This window comes from Coturnix japonica, chromosome 23 (assembly GCF_054131305.1).
Source record: "Coturnix japonica strain WE chromosome 23, WE-NBRP24, whole genome shotgun sequence".
In the NCBI taxonomy this organism is placed as follows: domain Eukaryota; kingdom Metazoa; phylum Chordata; class Aves; order Galliformes; family Phasianidae; genus Coturnix; species Coturnix japonica.
Window position 1 is genome coordinate 4592396 of NC_140685.1, and position 20720 is coordinate 4613115.

The 20720-nt window shown below is 55.2% G+C and overlaps 2 protein-coding genes across 4 annotated transcripts in view; one reads left to right on the plus strand and one right to left on the minus strand.

Moving 5' to 3' along the window:
- LOC146757325 (uncharacterized) overlaps positions 1-12078 on the minus strand; it is a 14687-nt gene extending 2609 nt beyond the window's left edge. The window contains exons 1-2 of one of the 3 annotated variants that reach the window (XR_014936775.1): positions 11671-12078; positions 3117-7203 (exon numbers count right to left, since the gene is read on the minus strand). Coding sequence is in view for 1 of the 3 variants with exons in the window: in XM_085522787.1 (XP_085378913.1) it covers positions 6339-6405 (67 nt within the window). In the remaining 2 variants the exon portion in view is untranslated. Of the gene's footprint in view, positions 1-3116; positions 7204-11670 lie in introns of those variants that run through there. The other 2 variants (XR_014936776.1, XM_085522787.1) reach the window with 2 other exon arrangements.
- Positions 6314-16366, plus strand: CYGB (cytoglobin). Its single transcript, XM_015879760.3, has 3 exons — positions 6314-6717; positions 12201-12432; positions 12962-16366. The coding sequence occupies exons 1-3, from the start codon at positions 6575-6577 to the stop codon at positions 13124-13126; spliced, it is 540 nt and encodes a 179-aa protein (XP_015735246.1). The 5' UTR covers positions 6314-6574; the 3' UTR covers positions 13127-16366.
- The last annotated feature ends 4354 nt before the right edge of the window (positions 16367-20720 follow it).

A 20720-nucleotide genomic window follows, 5' to 3' on the forward strand; every position in this document is an offset into this window, starting at 1 on the left:
CACCTCACACAAAGCTCTGGCTCATGGCACCTTCACCTCCCCAACCTTGTGTACCTTGTGCAGCCCTGACACCACAGTGCTCCACTGGGAATGGGGGAAAGAAGTTAAGGAAGGAAGCAGAGCAGCCATCCATAACCACATGTAGCAATGCCCAAGGACCTCCCTGTCCCTGGATGGGGAGGTTGGTCCAGGTGAGCACTGTGAGGAGGAAGCCCTCAGAGCATCTCCATGTGGGACTATGGGAGCAAACTTCAGGGTATTCCTGACCCCCCACCCCACAGCTGAGCACCCCGGCTCTGCCAACACAGACCAAGGGCACCCCGAGCTGTCCCTGGCAGCCCCAAGGCATATAAATAGAAGAAAGGACGTGAAGGAGGTCAATGAGCAGGGGATTTTACATAATCTCATCTTGCCTGTGCTGTACGGTTGTGTCCTTTGCCCAGGACACAAGGGAACGTCAGAGCTGGGGACGTTCCTGCACCGCGGTGGCTTTATCCCATGTGCTGCCCTCCAGTTTTCAGCACACACTGGATTTCAGAGACATCCTTAATCCAGATCTCATCCCAATGGAAATGTTGGCCTTTATTGCAGTGTATGGAATCCAGGCTCTGCTTGGCCCAAAGCAACCCCAACACAACCACCACCACTCAACTGTACCCAATGGGGGAGGCTGCCCACCCTCTGCTGTGCCCATTTGAAGCCTGCTCTGCTCTGCCCTGGTCTCCTCTCTCATTTCTCCACAGTCCCTGACCAGCAGCACTTTCTTTCTCTCCCTCTTGTCACTTCTATTTTCAAGGCTGGAGATGAATTCTCTCCTGGTATAAACCTGTCAGTGGAGCTGCAGTGATTTATGCCAGCACAGAGCGAGGTGGGTAGATGGATGTCCAAAATAGAGCAAGCAGAAAACCTGTTACCTTCCCCTGCAGAAACAGCTTTGTTCACTGCTATAAACCCGCTGCAGAGCTGGGCAGGAGGTGACCTGCTGCTCCTTTAGCTTTAGATAGCCTAGAATGGAGCCCTCGTGCTGTGTCCAGCTTCCAGGGTAAGGCTCGTATTGCGGCCACAGCTCCATGGGGACAGAGCCCTGGTGACCCTACACAGCCCCTGTTTGCTCAGGCAGCTTTAATTCAGCGGGTGATGCAGGTAGGGGAGGGCTGCAGCGTGCACAGGGGAGGAGATGCCTTCCCTGCCTCGAGTCCCTATTCTCCATCCCCTGGCTTAATTGGCTCATTAAGCACCAATTCGAATTCCCCACTTTCGGATGTCTCCAGCCTCCGTCGGTAAATAGATTTGCGTGTCTACAGTGGAAACCTCCGGCTGAGCACCCAACAGGAACAACTCTCCCTCCCATCACACACCGTGCCCACATCAAGGTGAGGCTGCACAGAACCAACCCTGCTCTCCAGCATGGCTTTGTAACCACAGGACTGCAGCAACTCCCATCCCAGTTATCACCTCCCCACCACCATCCACCCCAAGGTCACCTTCACTACCCTGTCCCCAACCACGGGGACCCCGAAGCCCAGGGGAAGGGAGGACATACGGTTCCACTTTGTTGGAGAAGCGTCTCCGCAGCATCACGACCAGCGTGCCGAGCAGCAGGGCGGTGGTACACATGGCTCCATCACCAGGCAGCCCTCGCGTCCCTCCCGCAGGACCCTGCTGTCCCAGCCCTGGTGTTGCCCTCTGCCCAGCAGCCACCTGGAGGTTCTCAGGGGTGGTGTTAGGAGGAATTAGAGCAGGATCAGAAGTAATTAACAGGCAGCAAATGAGGACGCTCTGCTCTGACCTTCGGGTGGGATCAGAGGGAGCTCTGTGAAACCTTCGGCACTGAGCTGCATCCGGACAGAAGCCAGTGGGGTGGGCACCAACACACGGAGCCCATTCCCACCCCATGCATCCCATGTATTTCCCGACATGGGATCAGGGCTGGGGGCCCCTATTCCCTGCGTGCCTCCCTTCCCTCTTCACCAACCTCCTCCCCTCTCATTCCCCTCCATCTCCTGTCTCTCCTGCTCCCCCCTCCCTGCTCGGGTAATCTGACAGGCTCAGCCCTGCGTGTAATTCCCTGTGGCCGCATCTCAGCCAGCTGATCCCAATGTCTGCAGGATGGCTTTGCCTCCCCCTCCCCGCTCTCAGCAGCACGCACACCTCTCCCTACACCTCTGTGCTGGAAAACAGATACCTCACACAAATGGGTTTTGAAACCAGGGCCAGATCTGAGCAGCCTTGATCAGCCCTGGTTCACTAACTGATGAGTGGAAGCAGAGCGAGCTTTGGGGGATCCTGGCTCTCCATCCCATCAGTGAGAGACTGGGATGCTGTGATTCACCCCACTCAGTGACAGCACTCTCTTGGACCTCTCCAAGCCCTAAAAACACTCAACATATCTGTAAAGCCAAATCCCTCCAAGCCCATCCCATAATCAGTCCCTGTAGTTGGAGGCTGGAGGGGATGAACCCTCCCCAGTGGTTCCACAGGGATGGGGGCTCTTTGGGAGCATCCCAAGCACCTCCTCTGGCTGGACTGCTCCTCTCTCTGCAAACCAGGTGGCAATGGGACATCCCCACATGTGTCCCAGACACCACCTGAGGTCTTGAGAAAGAACAACTATAGGTAAGACCATGGCAAAGCCTCCTCCAAGGGTTCTTTTCCAGAGGTGTCTTTGCCCACCCAGCACCCAGCTGAGGGCTCCTACATTGATTTTCCATGCACTGAACTCACTGCCCTGCACCGGAGCGTATCACTTCCAGACACGCTTGATTGACACCGAGAGATGCTCGGCTCAAAGGCAAAGTAATGTGAGCAGATTAGTTAATGCTTCTTGCCCCAGCCCTTGAGAGCAGGGCTGGAATGGCAAGGCAGGCTTAATGGGTTTTGAAGGCTTTTCTTTTTAAGATATGAATCAATGAATCCGTACGGGGAGCGCGGATAATGTGATCGGAATAAGAAGCAGGGCTCGTCTTTGAACCTGAGCGAGGTCCCTGACAGTGTTTACTTCATGTCCTGGCACCAAATGCAAGATGACATGAATACATTAGCTTGCTGGCTTTCCTGAGTAACCCCTGCCACGGCCAGGCCGGCTTCAGGAAGGGAAAGAGCAACATAGAGAGTCTGTTTGGAAGCATCACCTTGTTGCCAATAACCCTGTCATCCCCACTCACTGTCTGGCTGTGACATGGGGACGATGCTCAGCCAGTTCCTTGCTGGAATCAGGATGGCGAGGAGCAAACCTCACCCACACCACATCCCCATCCCCTGCTTCCTCCCACTGCTGTTGCTTCATCCCACCTTGCATCACCATTTCAGTTCCCCGAAGCCTCAGGGTTGGGTTGGGGTGGCTGGGAGAGCTCTGGCATGGGACCGGGTTGGGAAGCAGTTCCCCACACTGCCCCAGAGCAGAGACCCTGCCTGCAGCATGGCAGCACCCACCTCCCAGCCATGTCTGCACCACCGCTTCCTTCTTTTCCCCTGGATTTCCTAATGTTGGAATCTCATGTTGTGTGGGCTGGTAGCGATTTTGTTTGGTTATGGGGAGGAGCTGACACAGCATTTGAGAAGGCTGTGGGGTTTCCCTGCCTCATCCTCCCCTCTCCTCTGTGCTGCCTGTGGCTGCTGCTGGTTGGGTCTGCACTTCTTCACCCTATACACCTCCATCCCACCCACCTCCATCCCACCCACCTCCATCCCATACATCTTCAACCCATACACCTCCATTCCGCCCACCTCCATCCCATACATCTTCATCCCATACATCTTCACCCTGTACGCCTCCATTCCACCCATCTTCATCCCATACATCTTCATCCTGCACATCTTCACCCCATACACCTCCATCCCACCCACCTTCATTCTGCACATCTTCATCCCATACATCTTCATCCCATACACCTCCATCCTACCCACCTCCATCCCATCACCTCCATCCCATATACCTCCATCCCATACACCTCCATCCCATACATCGCCATCCCATACCTCTTCATCCTGCACATCTTCACCCCACACACCTCCATCCTATATACCCCCATCCCATATACCCCCATCCCACACACCTTCGCCCCATACACCTCCATCCCACATACCTCCATCCCACCCATCTTCATCCCATCACTTGGACCCTCACCCACTTGGCCAACCCATATACCCAAGCAGAGAGACCCCGATCCCATTCTGGGAGTGCCTGCTCAGCTCTGGTTAACACACCCTCACCAGCAGCTCCGGCAGCATTGCGTGAGGTCTGGTTTCAATCAGAGGAGGAATGTCTGCTGCGGGATTTGCTTTGCACAAACAGTTGGGTTTCGCTTCCTGGCACTGCCCAGAACTGCCGGGGGGAACATGGGCAGAGGGGAGCAAATCAGCACCTGGCTGTGCATGGGGTGCGGGTGATGGAGTCAGGATGGAAACTGGGGGTCCCACCCCATGGGGTGCAGATACAGACAGCAGTGCATCCTCAGCTGGGGGTCCTGCTGCCCCCCTTCAGCCCCCGGCACAGCTGCAGCTGGAGCAGGAGCTCCGGCTTTGCATGGTTCCCTGGGGATCCGAGAAGCAGGAGGAAGGAAACCTGCAATAAGCACAGAGCATTTGCACAGGCTTTAGGCTAAATCCTCCCCTCCTGGTGTGCCGGCTGCTGCAGGCACTGCAAAGCCATTTCCTAAAGTCTCCTTATTCCTCCTCCCCATGCACAAGGGACAGTGGTGCTCAGCCCAGAGCATCCAGAGCTGAGTGTGCTTTGGCTGTGGGGTTCGGCTGTGGTTTGGCTATGGGGTTTGCACCTCGCCCTCTATGAGGAGTCAAGGGTGGAGCTCTGCCACCATCCCCGTCCCACGCGCCGTGGAGCTGAAGTCGTGTTTTGTGCCTTCACCTCCCACTCCAGGCTCAGGAGCCAAGCAATTCCTCATTGCACCCAGCACAGGGAGGAGGAGAAGGAGGAGGAGAAGCGATGTGGGAGGGCAGGGTGGCAAATGCCATTATGTCCTTGGGGCTGCCACCTCCCTCTGTGCTGCACTTGGCCCCAGTGGGACCAGTGGGGACATTCAGGTCCCTGCAGGGACAGAGAGCAGCAGGGTGACACCATTCAGTGCTGACCCACTGAGGTTTTGCAGCGGTGTCAGTGCAGCATCTTCCTCCTGGAAAATGTTGCATTCTACCACTGTTATCTGGGGGAAATGGTGGCAATGGGGGGCTGTGCTTATGGCTCTGATTCACATCTGGGAGGAGATGCAGAAGTTGAGGGCTGTGTTTGGGGTTTATGGGCACTGGGTTGGCACGGCACATCTCCACCGCGGTACAATCCTCCCCACATATCTCAGAGTGGCCTCCCATAGGGAAGAAGCCAAGCACGTGGCAGAGCTGGGCGTGATGTCCCCAGACGGGAGCACAGACCCTCTTGGAAACGCTCATGGGCTCCTCATTCATTTCTAACACAGAACTGAGACTCTCCACCCAACCCCAAGCCCCAATGCCAGGAAGAGGGCACAGCTCTGGCTGTGGCAGGATGGGGTCCTGCTCTGCTGGGTTGGACCTGCAGCAGGCCAGCATCCCCCCCTGCTCCCCTCACAGCTGTAAGCACAGATCTGCTAATGCCAATGATTTCCCTGCTGGGAGTGGAGTGGCAGCTGAGGATAATTTGGAGGAGAAATACAGCAAAAAGCCTTGGCAGCTCTGCAGAAAGAGAACTCCGGCCATAGCAGGGCTCAGCTATATTCCAGCCCCTGCCCAGGTGTACTTTGGTGCTCCATCTGCCTGTCTGTTTGTTCACCTGCCTGCCCATCCACCTGACTGTCCCCCTGTGTGCTCACCTGTCTGCCTGCTGTCCCTCTGCCAGGATGTGCAGCAGCTGCTGGAGCAACGCAGGATCCCCCACTGCTTCTCCCACCCCCCTCTGCAGACCCTCTGGTCATCCCAATTCCCAGCTGTGTTCTCCCTTTTCCTGCACTATCAGTTTGACAGCCTGGGTCTGCAGCAAGATGCAAATGGATCTGGGTCCAAAGCAACCAGACAGCAGCACAGACGTGTCCCCACACACCCCAAAGCCATGAATTTCCCCACCTTCCCCTTGTGATCTACAGGACAGAGGGTGACATCCCCCTCTGGGAGGTGATGGGTGGCTGCAGAGGGATCCGTTGTCCCAAAGGCAGCATTGAGCCCCAGCAGCACTGGGACAACTCCAGCCGTGCGATTCACATTCTCTATTTCCTCCGCACTGTTTACAAAGGCCGGGGAGAGAGGGAAAAAAAAAACTTCCACCCCCTCCCCCCTTCTCCACCCCCCGCCCTCCATGAGAGGCAGGAGGGAGGAGTGGGAGAGAGGAGGAGAGAGGGGGAAAGTGAGCTCACGTTCACACGTTGGAAGAGGCTGGTCCTGCGATGCCTTTGAATATTTCACTTTTCGGCTCTTTCCCATCAGTCAGCCGCCCGCATCCAGGCTGAGCGGGAGCTGCTACAGCCATGGGGAGACCCGAGCTGTAGGAGATAGTCGAAATTCCAGCTCTGAAAGCGCAGCTGTTGGGCGCACACCTCGCCGCTCACAACGCACATCCATCCCCCTCCCGGCGCAACGTACGCAGCTCCCCATGGAGAAAGTCCAGGGAGAAATGGAGATCGAGAGGTGGGAGAGAAGTGAGGAGATCTCCGAGGCGGAGAAGAAGGTTATTCAGGAGACATGGAGCAGAGTGTACGCCAACTGCGAGGACGTCGGGGTCTCCATACTCATCAGGTACCGGGGGTTGCAGGGGGGAGGGGGGAGAAGTGAATCCAAACGGAGCCCTTTATAGGCAAAAACAGAACGGTCTGCGGAGCGGAACGCGATGAATGACAGCGAGTGGGGAGCACAGAGCATCCATTGGAGCGGGGACGGTTGGCAGCACTCCTCCGATTTCAGAGCGGGGGGAGCGGGGCAGCGCTGTGGGGACTTTGTGGGATTCGGTTTCCATCGGAAAGGTCACCTTAACCCGAGCGGAGGTGGGGGAGAGCGGAGGCAGCGCGGCGCAGGGCTCGGCTCCATGGGGGTGGGTTTGTTGCGGTTGGGTTTATGGGGGGGGGCTTTTTCCCTACCCCCCCACTGAGTTCCGTGCGGATGGTGTTGGTACGTCCCAGGCTGGCGGGTGAAATAATGCAAGTTGGGAGCCAAGATAAAACCCAAGCAGGTGTCTCCGAGGGCACCATCTGTCCCTCCGGCGGCAGCGTCGGCGGGGAGGGAGCGCTGGAGTTGGAGAGGGGGGGGACGGAGGGGACACACATGAGGTGGGGGGCAATAGGGGTGGCAGCACTGAGTGGTCTCTAAGCCCTGAGCATTGCCTGAGCTGTGGGGCATCATCGCCCCATGGCACATAGTATCGCCCCATGGCACATAGTATCGCCCCATGGCACAGAACATTGCCCCATGGCACAGAACATTGCCCCATGGCACAGAACATTGCCCCACAGCACAGAGCATTGCCCCATGGCACAAAGCATCATCCAGCAGCACAGGGCTGGGTGGCTCCAATGGGCCAAGTGCAATGCCCCACATCGGTACCGAAATCAGGAAGGGTTATGCTCTGCTGGGGGGGGTGGAAATAGGGATGGGAAGGTTTTTCCTGTTGCTGCCTGTTGTTGTGTGAGGTGTGAGCCCTTTGCATGCATGTGCTTTGTGTGAATGGCTATCAAAAAGTTTAACATGGGCTGAGAGCTGATGTCCCGAACCCATGGGAAATGCAGAGCACAGATAATCCCTGTCCCAACCTTGGGAAGCCAAAATGCTCCTTCTCCCATTCCTCTGAGCTCCAGTACAGGGCAATGGGGAGTGGAAAGTGTGGCAGGGGAGTCCTCACTGCCTTCATGTCCCTGATGCACAGCGGTGTGCAATGGAGGTGGGCTGAGCCCCAGCAGTGTGCAGCAGCTGTGATGCCAATGGAGTGTTGGGAAGAGGTGTCTGGGTGGGATGATGCCATGGAGGATTAGCCCAGGGCAACTCTTTGCTTTTGGCATCTGTAGAGCATGGTGGTGGGGCGCAGAGCATGGTGAGGGCAGAGAGGTGCGGCTGTGGGGATGTGTGGCTGAGCGCTGCTCCCAATACAAACTCTCCCCATACAAGTTTCTGCTCCAACTTGCTTGTCCCCAAAGAGAGCCATAGCACTGTGGTGGTGGTTGTTCCCAAATGCCAGCAGGGTATCGCACACCTGGGATGGACCTGGCTCCCCATGAGCCTTAACTACGGCACATGCCCAGAGCTCAGCTGCATTTCTGGTGCTGGAGAGTTTTGTTGCCCCATAGAGGTTTCCTCTGCTCTTCCCCAGTTTATCTTTCAGGACCTGCTCTGGGCAGGGGATGACTTTTTCCCATGGGACATTCATGGGGGCTCACAGTCACCTCTGTGCATTGAGAGCTGAACCCAAGCTGGGGGGCCAATGCTTCATTCTGATGGCAGAGGTGGGGATGCCCAACCAAATGCTGAGCATGGGGTGAGGGTCTGCAGTGCCACCATCCTGCAGGAGTTCTGCTGTGTGTCCCAGTGCAGCTCCCTCCTCCCTGCACCATTTCCATGCTGGCTCACCTACCCTCTGCTTTGTGGATGGGGAAACTGAGGCACGGGGCCGTGCACCAGCACTGGCCATCAGTCTCCAGCCTTGTGGCTGTGGCTTTGCTCACAGCCATAGCACAACCCTATGGTCCTTCCAGCAGCACAGCAGGGTCCTGAGCTTGTGGGGCCCCTGGGATCTAACGGGATATGATCACAGATAATGAGGGATTCAGGCAGTGCAGCCACCAGATCATGGGAATCTGCGCCGTGCGGTCAGAACTATGCCACTAATTGACCATTTCCTCCGCGGGGGAGCTTCATCTTCCTCCTGGGGAACGTGGGGCCTCTGCAGTATCGCTGCCAGGATCCATTTAACAGCAGCTGCTTTAACCCTTGTGGGGCTGGGGCGAGAGCTGGGCAGGGCACCCTCAAGCTTCACATTTGGGGCTGCATGTCAGCTGTGTTGTTCCAGCCAGCATGATGGAGAGACACATTGCAGTGCACACAGAGCCTGTCCGTACCTCTGGGTGCATTGCTGTGCCTCAGTTTCCCTATCTCTAACCTAAGGACCATTCCTTTTGGGAACATGCTGCCCAGTGAGGTCCTCAGAGGAGGTGGGTGCGTGTGCAGGGAGCTCACAGTGCAGCACCATGGAGCCACATGCCCGATGTGAACATGGTTGGAAAACCCTACAGGTTGGAAGCCCCCACATTCTGACCCTCGCACCTGCCTGTCCCTGTAGGCAAGGAACCCATTTCTGCTGCCAAAAGGTAGATTTCAGGGCAAAGCATCCCAGCTGAGCCCCCTCCCTGAAATGCTTTGCAGTGAGGCCCCCTCAGAAGGACGTCCCCATCCCACTGTGTATCATGTGCTCATGAATTGCTGTGCTCAGTCTGAATGGATGTTTTCCTGGAGAAAAGGGCTCTGCTAATGAGGACATTCAAGAGGAAGATTTCACCCCAAAATCAACCCCTCCTTGAGGGGTAGAAAAAGGGCTGGAGGGGCAGGAGGTTTTAAGCACTGTATCCAGAAGCAGAGGCTCATGGCTGTGCTCTCTGTGTGGCTGCAGCTCCCCATCATAGAGCACTGGGATCCTTGTGTCCCCAAACTCATTTGGGTGTTTGCTGCTGGAGCATCCCAACCCCTTTGCAGAAGCCCAGCCCTGAAAGGAACCTACATACAGGTGGCTGGAACAGTGCTGGGAAGGTGCAGGCGAAGTGCTGAGGCATCCCGAACTCAATAAATAGCACCTGCCTACCTCCAGCAGCTGCTTTGTGGGCACCAGAGCAGAACGGGGCTCGGAGCTCTGGGGAGGGATGTGGGGATGGCTGAGAGCTTCTCCCACGTAAAGGGATGAGAGAAAGCGTGAAAGCATCGGCAGGAAAATGATGATGATCCTTATGGGTCCCTTCAACTCGGGATATTCCATGGCTCTGGGATTTGAAAATCTATCAGAAAGCATCCAGGTGTTCATCCCAGGGGTCCCAGTGACCTGGTGGGCTCAGGGCTGCTTTCTCTATGGGCCAGGTTGGACCTTTCAAGGTGACAAAGCACTGATGATTCCAGCTGGCACCGGTTGTGCTGGGCAGGAACAGTTGGACTTGATGATCTTAGGGCTCTTTTCCAGCTTTAATACTAATATGAAATGGCCAGAGCTGGGGGTTTGGTCCCCCTTTGGTTTGCTGCAGAGATGGAGAAGGGAGGAAGATGGGGAAGGTACCCAGGGAGCTGCTCCTTCTGCACAGGGAACAGCATCGTGGTGCTACGCACCTTAATTATTTCCTTTGGCTCTGCTACTGGTGAAGGTTGTGTCCTTAAAGTTGTTAAAAGGGCAAAAAAGGGAGGAAAACATCTCCAACATCCTGTGTGCTGGGTCCAGATGTAGCTCGCCGGGAACAAATTAGCGGGTGCAGAATGGAACCGCTTAAAAAGCAGCGCAATGAGATGGGGATTCAGGCATCTGCTTTCCATCAATCATAATTTCGTGTGATATGCAATGGTAAATGTCATATTTTTTAATGACTCCGATGAAGGAAAAAAGCCTGAACCAAACACACCCGTAATGAGCCAACAACATTCCAGAGCCTGAGCTGTTTGAACTCCCAAAACATGATCTGTGGATGGAAACAAACCCAGCGAACACCTCTTCTATCTCACTATTGTTTGAGTTGTTTTATTTCTTCCTCCTTTTTTTTCTCCCCCCCTACTCCCTCGGGTTATATTTAACCTTAGTGTTAAATTAATCTTCTCTGTTTATTAGCAACTACAAGAGAGGTTCGTTCCTTCTCTTTCTGGCTCAGGTTTGCTCCAGCCTTGGGTTCCCTGCTGTGATTCTATGAGCTGAGTTGGAGCCTCTGCCCATGTAGGTGGAGGACACAGCCTTGGGGTTGCACTTGTCCCTCTGTGTGCTGTGGTTCTGGGGGCCCCAGGGGTCACTCCAAGCCCAGTCCTTGGGTCTTCTCATCATGCTGAGGGCAGATGAGGCTTTACAGGGAACTTCTAACAGCAAAGAGGGACTCGGGATTTCGAGGCTCAGGCACGTACTGGCTGGAGAATGCTCTAGGCAGAACCTCAGACCCAATGCCATCTCCATGGCCAACTCCATGCCCCAGCCCTGTAATGGGTCCTGGCCACCCCTCACCCCATGGCATCTCTAAGCCAAAGGGATGGGCTGAGGACATCCATGGGAATGGGAGCTAGAGGAGGTCACTCTGGGTTGGGATTCCTACTGACGTTGGCCTGACATGGGTTTCAAAGCAACACATTGTACCCCAGCACTCCACACTCCTTCCTTCTCTACCTTTCTTCTCTGAAACCTATTTTGGGCTGATGGATCCCAGCTGCCTTGGGGAGCAGTGTGATCCCAGTGCTGCCTCATGCTGCTTCCTTGGCAATGCCCTGAGTTGTGCACCAGCCAATGGAGTGGGGGAAGGCAGGGAAAGTAATGGGGTGGGAAGTGAGCAGGATCCATGAATTGACACTGCCTGTGGGGTGATAATCCCAACTGGTGATGGATGGGAGTAGTATGGCAAAGGGATAGGAATGGGATGGGAAAGGGATGCATGGTTGAGATGTTGCTTGGGCACAGCTGCCTGCCATCAGCAGCTTCACTCATTCCAGCTGTGTTTCATGGGGATTGGTTCACCCCATAGCAAAGAGGGTTCTCACCTGCAGGCTGGGTGCCTGGGGATGTCCTGGCAGTGGCTCATGGCACTGGGAGATCTGGGCTGGGGTCTTGCTGGAAGCTCTTTGGAGAGGTGTATTTGTGAATGCTGGGCACATCCTGGATTGGGAGGGGCTCTTTAGGTGGCAATGCATGAAGAGAGCCCATAGGGTTGAAGATAGGCAGGGAGAGGCTGGCTTAGATGAAGGATGAGCTTTGCTTGCTTGTCTCCATTTTTCTGAGGCAGGAGGAGATGTTTTGACACACAGGGAATGGCTGTGGCATCTGGCCTGCTGGGCTGGAGTTTCTGGGTGAAATGATAAGGAATTCAGCCCTGCCTCTGCTTTGTAGATAAATATCCAACTGGGGTGCCTTTGTAGCAGATAAGTGAGAAAGGCTAATGCCTGCTGATGAAACCTACAGTGTTTCCCTCGGAATTCAACAAGCTCCAGCCCTGGCTGTGCTGGATGTAATAGGGCTGTTCCCATCACCTCTGCCCTCCTGACTCTGCTCTGTGTCTGTCCTTTCTCTCAAGGCTTTTTGTCAACTTCCCATCGGCCAAACAATACTTCAGCCAGTTCAAGCACATGGAAGACCCGCTGGAGATGGAGAGGAGCTTGCAGCTGCGGAAGCACGCCCAGCGAGTCATGGGTGCCATCAACTCTGTGGTGGAGAACCTCGACGACCCGGAGAAGGTCTCCTCTGTTCTGGCCCTGGTGGGCAAAGCTCATGCCCTCAAGCACAAAGTGGAGCCCATCTACTTTAAGGTAAAGGGAAGGAATGAAAACTTCTTGGGATGCTTTAGTATCGTTAAGGTTGGAAGAGACCATTAAGACCACAGAGACCAATCACTGACCCATCCTCTCCGTGACCACTGATGGGGAGTCAGGGAGAAGGAGTGGTGGGGCTGTTTGTGGGGCTGTTTCCCACCGAGATACTGCCTTACATAGAGCAGCATCCCCACAAACAGCCAACATTGGAGCTTTTGGGGCTTGGAGTTTCTCTCCTGCCTGTGTCCTGCACAGCTGTAGGGTCCTTCTTGAGGTCTTTTAGCAATGAAGCATTGGGATGGCATCTATGGCACTAGAGCTGCCAAGATTAGGGAGATTATAGGCAGTGCCACGTCAGCCTCCTGCCCAGCCCCTCTGTGAGCGCTGTAATATCCCGAGCATCCCTCCATGCAGCAGTGGGCCACTGTTCCCAGAACTCAACCCCAGCATTGCATTTCCTTAGGGAAAAATACAACTCATTCTGCCCTCCCTGCGGAGCTCATTAACCCTTTGTTGTCCCCTGCAGAAGCTCACCGGAGTCATGCTGGAGGTGATCGCTGAGGCGTATGGCAACGACTTCACCCCGGAGGCGCACGGCGCGTGGACCAAGATGAGGACCCTCATCTACACCCACGTGACGGCCGCGTACAAAGAGGCAGGCTGGGTTTCCTACCCCAGTGCCACGCTGTGAGAGGACCGTGGGGACAGGCGAGGGGCAGGGAGGGATGCGACGTGCCAGGAATCTGCCCTGCTCTGTTCTCGAGGTCTTCGCTCCGTGCGGGGCCGGCCAGTGCTGGTAGATGCCAATCCCAATTGGATCTCTATAGGGTTTTCAAAAATTATATCAGTAAGCAAGCCAAAAAAACTAAGAACCACGGGGGTGTGGGTGGGTCAGAGTGAAGCACGGGATGTGGGCAAGGGGTGCGTTGGTTGTTGGCTCCATCTCGCTGTCCTGGTCCATGATCACCTCCCAAAGCCCATGCCTTGCCACGCAGCAGTGTGCAGCACTGCTCGCCACTCTGCTTTCCATGCCTAGCCTCCAGGACAGCCCAGCTTCTTGCTTTTGGGCTGCGATGCTTATCAGGACCGCCGCACTTTGCTTTGCCCGCGCTGCTTATCCTTGCAGGGCAGCCAGCCCAGAGGCTGCAGCACCCATCGCTTGCTTCATCCGCAGCTCTCGTGGCTATTTGTTGCAACCCATCCCAGGGCTGGAGGGAGCAAGGGGACAGATGTGCCACTCGTCCCCACTGCAGGATGGCAGGGTGTCCCTGGGCGTCCTGCACAGCGCTGGGTCCCTGCACCAGGGACATGCATGAGGATGGGCTCGGGTGACACACATTGTGCCTTGGCCACTGTGTGTCTGTCGGGTGGGGATGTGGGACCAGAGCCCCTTGCCTGGAGAGAAGGAATTCAGGAACTGGGACAGGGAAAGGTGAAAGGTCCATCACAGGAAGGATGAGGTATGAAGGGAGGTCCCTGCTCTGTTAATGCTGACACTGCTTTATGTAGGGAGTATTCCTGCTCTCTGGGTCAAACTGGGCTCCTGCAAACAAAGTGCCTGGTAGAAGTCAGTCCGTGTGGTCACGGACCAGCAGTGCTCCCCCCGCCCTGCCTGGGGGCTGCCCCGTGCCCTGTGAGGCTGTGGGGCTGTATGTCTCATCCTGCCTCAGTGCTGGGGCTGTGGGTGAGTCTGCAGGGTTTTGCTGCCTCAGTTTCCCTTTTGGCTGCAGAATGGAGTGGATGGAGGGGCAGCCCTACTGCCTCCTGCACGCATGTAGGTCAGGCTGGTGGAAGGCTGGGGATGATACATTCCCTAGGAAGCTTTACATCCTCGTCACCCACTGTTTCCCAAATGATCTCTGTGATTTTTAGAGCTTTGATGGGGACGATGCCTGTGATGGACACCATAATGTCCCTGTGGTGACTGCCCCACTCCAAGCATCCAGCCAGCAGTTCCTGCTTTGCTCACTCACTGCTTTTTAGACATCCTCTGGGAATCTTTTGGGGTTTTTTTTCGCTGTTTCAGGTATGGTGACATACCCAGCCCTCTTCCATTGGCCACCCCACTGCCCAGCCAGAAGAGGTAAAGGCAGGAGCTGGTCCTGGGTGTGTGTGATGAAGTGGATTGGACTAACTGCTCAGGATAGAGCCAACGTGTGCTGGGCAGAGGATTTAGGAAAGGAAGGGGACACAGGGTGACAAGGTGGCCTCAAAGCTGAGCCCACCAGCACTGTTTGCAGCAGCATCTCAGCTGTGTTCACAGCTGCTCAGTGTCACCATTGGGCTCATGCAGATGGGAGAAACCCATTCGTTTGGTACTCTCCATGCTCTGCAGACCTGGGTCGGGTCTCTTCGGGATGTTACATCTTCAGACAAAGTCCATGCGTTAACCTTCGAGGTTAATATCCTCCAACGGGCCATTTTTTATACGGGGCTGATTTCTTCTTCCCTTTCTTCCTTTACTTGTTTTCCCCCCATAACAGCCGTCCCGTGACTGCATGGTGTGCACTCATGTGTACATAGGGCCGGCTGTTTTTCCAGGCATATTTCCTAAACCAAATCCAGATGTGTCCAGCTGCTGTCCCTCCCACCCCCGTCAGACCCACTGCAAACCACTCCAACAGACGCAAACAAAAACAAGTTTATTTTTATCAGCTCTGTAGGATGTGAAATGGAGGGCGGCTGGGGCAGAGCTTGTGTAGGGATGTGATGGAGATGGAGCGAACACCCCCTCCTCGCCGCCCTCAGCAGAGCAAGAATTGCTTAAATCAGGGAAAAACTGTCAGCTGGGGAGAGATGAAAATGAGCAGAAAAAGGAGAGGGGGGGGGGGGGGGGGAATATCATTCCGGAGTGACAGAGGGATGAAAAATGCTGTGGGAAAGAGAGGAAAGGAAGGGTTGGTCCTGGCTCTGAGTGCAGCTCCCCAGCACACGCGTGTGCACGTGTGTCACAGCTGCTCTGTGTCACGGCCCTTTGGGAAGTGTGACGTTGCACCTCCCATGTGTTCAGAGCTGCTGCTCCAGCAGCAGGACAGGGACTGGAGCTGTGATCCAGTGCCCCACTCCAGCAGCAGGAGCAGGACTGGGTGTCCCCAGAGCAGGGTTGGCCTCCAGCATCACATCCTGGATCACCCAGTGGTCCCAATCTGCATCCTTCCCCCCACGTTCTGCTTTTGGATGGAGGTGTGCCCACAGGCAAAGGGATGGGACATGGGCTGTGTGTGCCTGCTGGGTACAGGGCAGAGGTCCCCGTTCATCCTTGTCCCCTTGTAGCTACAGCTGACACGCCATACATATACATCACACACACCCAGACAAGGAGCCCCAAGGACCCTGTGCCTCCCAAGGTCACCCCATGGGTTGTGTCCCTGCCCTCAGCCCACCCCAGAGACCAGAGCTCAGCCCCCTCCTACCCATCTCTGTGCCACCAGCGCCACTCAGGGCCACCGCCGGTGACAGAGGGGCAAGGGAGGAACCCCATTAACCCAACACGGACCAACTTAGGAAGAGAGGGATCAAACCACCCGCATGGTCTGACCGCCCAGCAGACCACGCCGCTCACTCTTCCCATTGCCAGAGCTGTCTCTACTCGTTAGTTCGTCTCAGCAGTGCCCCACATGGAGCCGTGGGGTCCGATGTAGCTCTGTGTCTGTACCGTTAACGATGCTGCTGCGGATGCTGTTCATGTTTGTGTTCCTCGGCGCTTCCGTGCTGGTTTTATACATGCCGTCTCGTGTGTACGATGGATGTAACTGGTTTTTTTGTTTGTTCGTTTGTTCCTTTTTTCTTTTCTTTGGGGTTTTTTTGTTATGTTTTGGGTTTTTTTTGTTTTGTTCTCTTTTTTTGTAGGTTTTTAGTATGTTTGTAACCAGACAGAATGGTGTTATTAAACTGAAACTTGTATCTTCAGTGGATAAATCGATCAAAGCCCCCCCTGGCTCCTCTTGGTTTCTTTGCTGCGATGCTGGTGGGCAGTGTGTGTCCTATGGGGGCCACTGGATGGGTAGGGCTGCACAATAGGACCTTATTCCTTTCCTATGGCTGCTGGTGCCTGTGGAGCATTGCAACCAACAAGCACCAATCCGGCTTAGCCAAAGCAAACCCAACAGCCATGGCCACGGTGAGGGCACCCAAAGGGCTGGTTATGTCCGTCTCCTCTTGTCTGGGAAAACCTTTTGGTGCTGTCACCACAATTAATTGGCCGTCCTTGGAGTCTCTGCCACATCCTGCGTGCACTTCCAGGTGGAAGCGAGTGTTCAGCACAGCATGGTGCTGCTCCACTCCAGATGGGAAACGTTGGCTTGGAAACCACGGGCAGAGGGACTGGGAGCTGCGGTGGGTCCACGATGTTCCCCACCCTTGGCACTGCTCTGAGACAAGAACCAGCACAGGCTGGAAATCACCATCACACGGCTGTTGTTTCCTAAAGGCTGTTGACAAAGGAGCCGGGAACTTCAGCAATACCTTGCAGAGAGAAAATATTTACACAGCCCTTCACTTTGTACTAATATTTACCCCTGGTTCCCATCACTGGGGTGGCTGTGACGACTGCGCCATGACCTGGACCCCACAGGCAGGGATGGGATGCAGTACAGGAGGAGGGACCCAGGGAGCCCCAAAGCTGCAGCGTGGCACAGCCCAGGGATCCCGCTTTGCAGGAGGAACCCTTGGCCAAGAAGATGTTAGGAACCACCCCAGTGATGTTATATGGGCTGAGGGATGGAGGGAGGGGGATTTGGGGATCTTTGCCGTGGCATGGGTTTGTGTTGCCAGGTGTCCCTCTGGCTGTAGGGTCCATGCAGGTGTGGGCTCCAGTCTGACACATCTCCATCTTCATCGCTATCTTCATCTCTATCTCCATCTCATCTCCATCACCATCCACCTCCATCTCCAGACATCAAAGAGGAGAATCTTACCAGGGAAAAATGAAGTCTGCAAGAGCTGAGCTGTGCAAACACTCAGCTTAAAACCAGTCCTTGGAGTAGCCCTCTATCTGCAGAGCATGGATGCCAAGATCCAAACCAGATGTTGGGCGACACTGGTCCCCATGTCCCACATTCCATGGGCACACAGGCTCCAGCTGACTTGAAGAACATTTCCCTTCTTTTCTCCATTGTAAGATGCAAGAGAAGCCCTCAGCCCTGCAGGGTTTGGGTGCTGTGCTCTCCCCATCCCAGCAGCTCCGTGCTGCAGTGATGGGGAGCAGCCGGGCTGACACTAAGCAGGAGCACGACCCTTCCTTCCTCCCCTGGCTCCACCTCTGATATGGTTTATCTGAGCAGAGCCCAATGTAAACGCTGTCAGCACGGGATTAATTCCCAGCGGTTTGGCAGCCGAGGGATGTGAGAGCAGCGCCAAGGGAGGGAAGTGAGCATCTGAGATAGAAAAATCCTCTGGGCTTATTTGCAGCCAGGTTTCCTCCTCTGAGGGCAGGAGGGGACTCAGGAGGGACAGTCAGCTGCATCCTCCTTGTTCTACCCCATGGGAGAGCCCTCGTGTTGTCCACAGGATGAGGAGAGTGGGGAGAACTGGGATGTAGAGAGGGAATAACTGGGATAAGGAGAGCAGATAACTGGGATATGGAACAGGGATAATTGGGATATGGAACAGGGACAACTGGAATATGGAGTGGGGATAATTGGGATATGAAACAGGGGGATAACTGGGATACAAAGTGAGGATTACTGGGATATAGGACTGGGATAATTGGGATGTGGAGTAGGGATAACTGGGATATGGAACAAGGATTATTGGGATATGGAGTAGGGATACTTGGGATACAAAGTGAGGATAACCAGGACATGGAACAGGGATAACTGGGATATGGAGCAGGCATAATTGGGATATGGAGTGGGGACTACTGGGATATGGAACAGGAATAATTGGGATATGGAACAGGGACAGCTGGAATATGGAGTGGGGATAACTGGGGTATGGAGAGGGTGATAACTGGGATACAAAGTGAGGATAACCAGGACATGCAACAGGGATAACAGGGATATGGAGTGAGGATAGCTGGGACATGGAGCAGGCCCCTCACGCTGCAGCATCTCTCAGCCTGTCACTGTGCTCAGTGTGGGGAAGATGGGGGTTTCAGCATTCCCCAGGATTTATTAATGTTTATTATGAATCCTTTCTTTTTAATAAAAGACATTGGCGGTGTGTTTGCTTTGAGGCAAAGCTTCAGAGGAGCACCTGGCAGATGCTGTTTGTGTGTTCAGGCAGCTTCGAGGCTGATCATCCAAACAGATCCTCAAATAAAATAAGCATCGGCTCTGCTGCGCGTCGGTGTTTCTGTATTCAAGCAGGACAGCGCAGGGATTTGATTCAGGGATGTTTTCTATTCAATAGTGCCAAACCATTCACCAGGTCTGAGGCACAGAGAGGGGCTGCCAGCCCCAGCCAAGGTCAGGCTGTGCAGGAGGAGCCTTGGGAAGGCAGGTAAATAGCAGCAGGTGATGAACGCTGCTCCTCAAAGATCAGCCCCTCTGTGCTGCTGTGTGTGCCTGCTGCAATCCTTCCTCCTCCCCATGCCATACCATCACAGTGGGCACCAGGCAGAGCCGCCCTGCACTGCCAAGCAATTCCCAGCCTTATCAGAGCCATCTGCAGGGGAAAAGAACGGCCAGTATGGCCAGTATGTGGCCCTGTGACAGGCACCAAGGGAGCAGCCCCTGTGTCTTCCTGCTCTGCTGAATCACCCCACTGCCTTCCCATAGGTTTGTTCTATGGGAAAGCAATAATGAAGGAGAAAAGCCCAAAGGAGAAACTCCCACCAGCCCGTCTCAGTTTCCCACTGCAGGCTGACAGAGGAGGGAGCAGCAGTGAAGGGGGTACAGATGGGAGGAAGATGGGGGTGGGCTCTCTGGGGGATGTCAGCTCACTGTGACAACACATCCCACATGGGCTGGGGGTGAGAGCTGTGCCACCGCGCTTGGCACTTGTATGGGACACATATCTGTATGGGATGGACACCAGTGCCAAGCTGCTGCTGCTGGGCTGTTGGAAAGGCCGAGCATCCTCTGCTGCTGCTGCAGGGAACAGCTTCAGCGCCTGCAGCGATTGTGGCCTGGCCTCTGCTGTTCGTGCAGGGAATGGCAGCACTGCAGGCAGTGAGCTCCAGGCTGTGCGGGTGGCACTGGGCCGTGCTGGTGGTCCTGTGTCATGTAGGTGGCAATGGGACAGGTGGATTTCAAACACATGGGTTATGCCCAGCAGATCCACACCTTGCTGAGAGCTCTCGGATAAGCAGCTGCAAACAGCCTCAGCACATCTCCTGGCCCCAGCAGGAGGTGCACAGCAACGTGCCCCCTCCTGCAGCTCTTTGGGGACAATCCAGCCCAGGCACACTGCCCGGCCGCAAGGTGACTCATTGTATGGCACCCAGGCACACTGGTGCAATGCTGTGACGTTGCTCCCTTGGGGTTTTTTCAGTCCCTTACTTTGCTTCCTTATTGCCCAACGCTCTGCTGAGCTCACGGAGATGACCCTCATGGCCTCTCCGTTCCTGAGCCTCAGCACAGCGCTCCAGCAGGGTAAGATGCATCCCCTGTCCCAGCACAGACATTTTCCCTGCAGTCTTTGCAGACCAAAGAGCAGGAGGAGCTGTGAAGGTGACACAAGGCAGAGGGCAGGTCTTGCTGCTTCCAAAGTCCCCTCTCAGGCACAGGGAGATGTCGGTGCTTGGCACCTTGGCACAGGTCCCCACTCTCCTCCCTCCTGCCCCAGCTTGCAGCCCATCCCAGGGAGGTTTAGTGCCAGGGACACCCCCACCTCACCTCTCCTCATTGTCACCCCGGTGCCACAGGCACTTGGCTCTGCTTTGCTCCACCCACCTCCAACCGCAGCTTTCAAGCAGCTGGGTGAAACCCAAAGCTTTTTCCACCCTCATTTCTACCAGGAACAGATTTGCTGGCTGGTCTCACTGATGTGAGGGTGCCAAGGGGAGGGCTGGCTTGGAGCCTCGCTTCTGTAGGATGCGACACATGAGAAGCTCTCAGAAAAGGGCAGGGACTCAGTGCTGGGAGGAGGCTGCTGGGGGTGCAGCTCAGCTCTGTGCTGCAGGGAAGGGGCTGCAAGGTGTGAAACAAGGGTTTATGCTGTGGCAAAACCCAAAATGTGTTTCCCCATATAGAAGCCTCAGCAATGCAGGAATCCCAAAAGCAGGCTGCAAAAGGTCTCAGCACCACAAAGCTCATCAATAGGGGTGGGATGAATCTCAGCCTGGGGCTGTTTTCCTGGTGTAAGGGACCACAGAAACAGAGGTGCTTCCCCATGGAATTCAC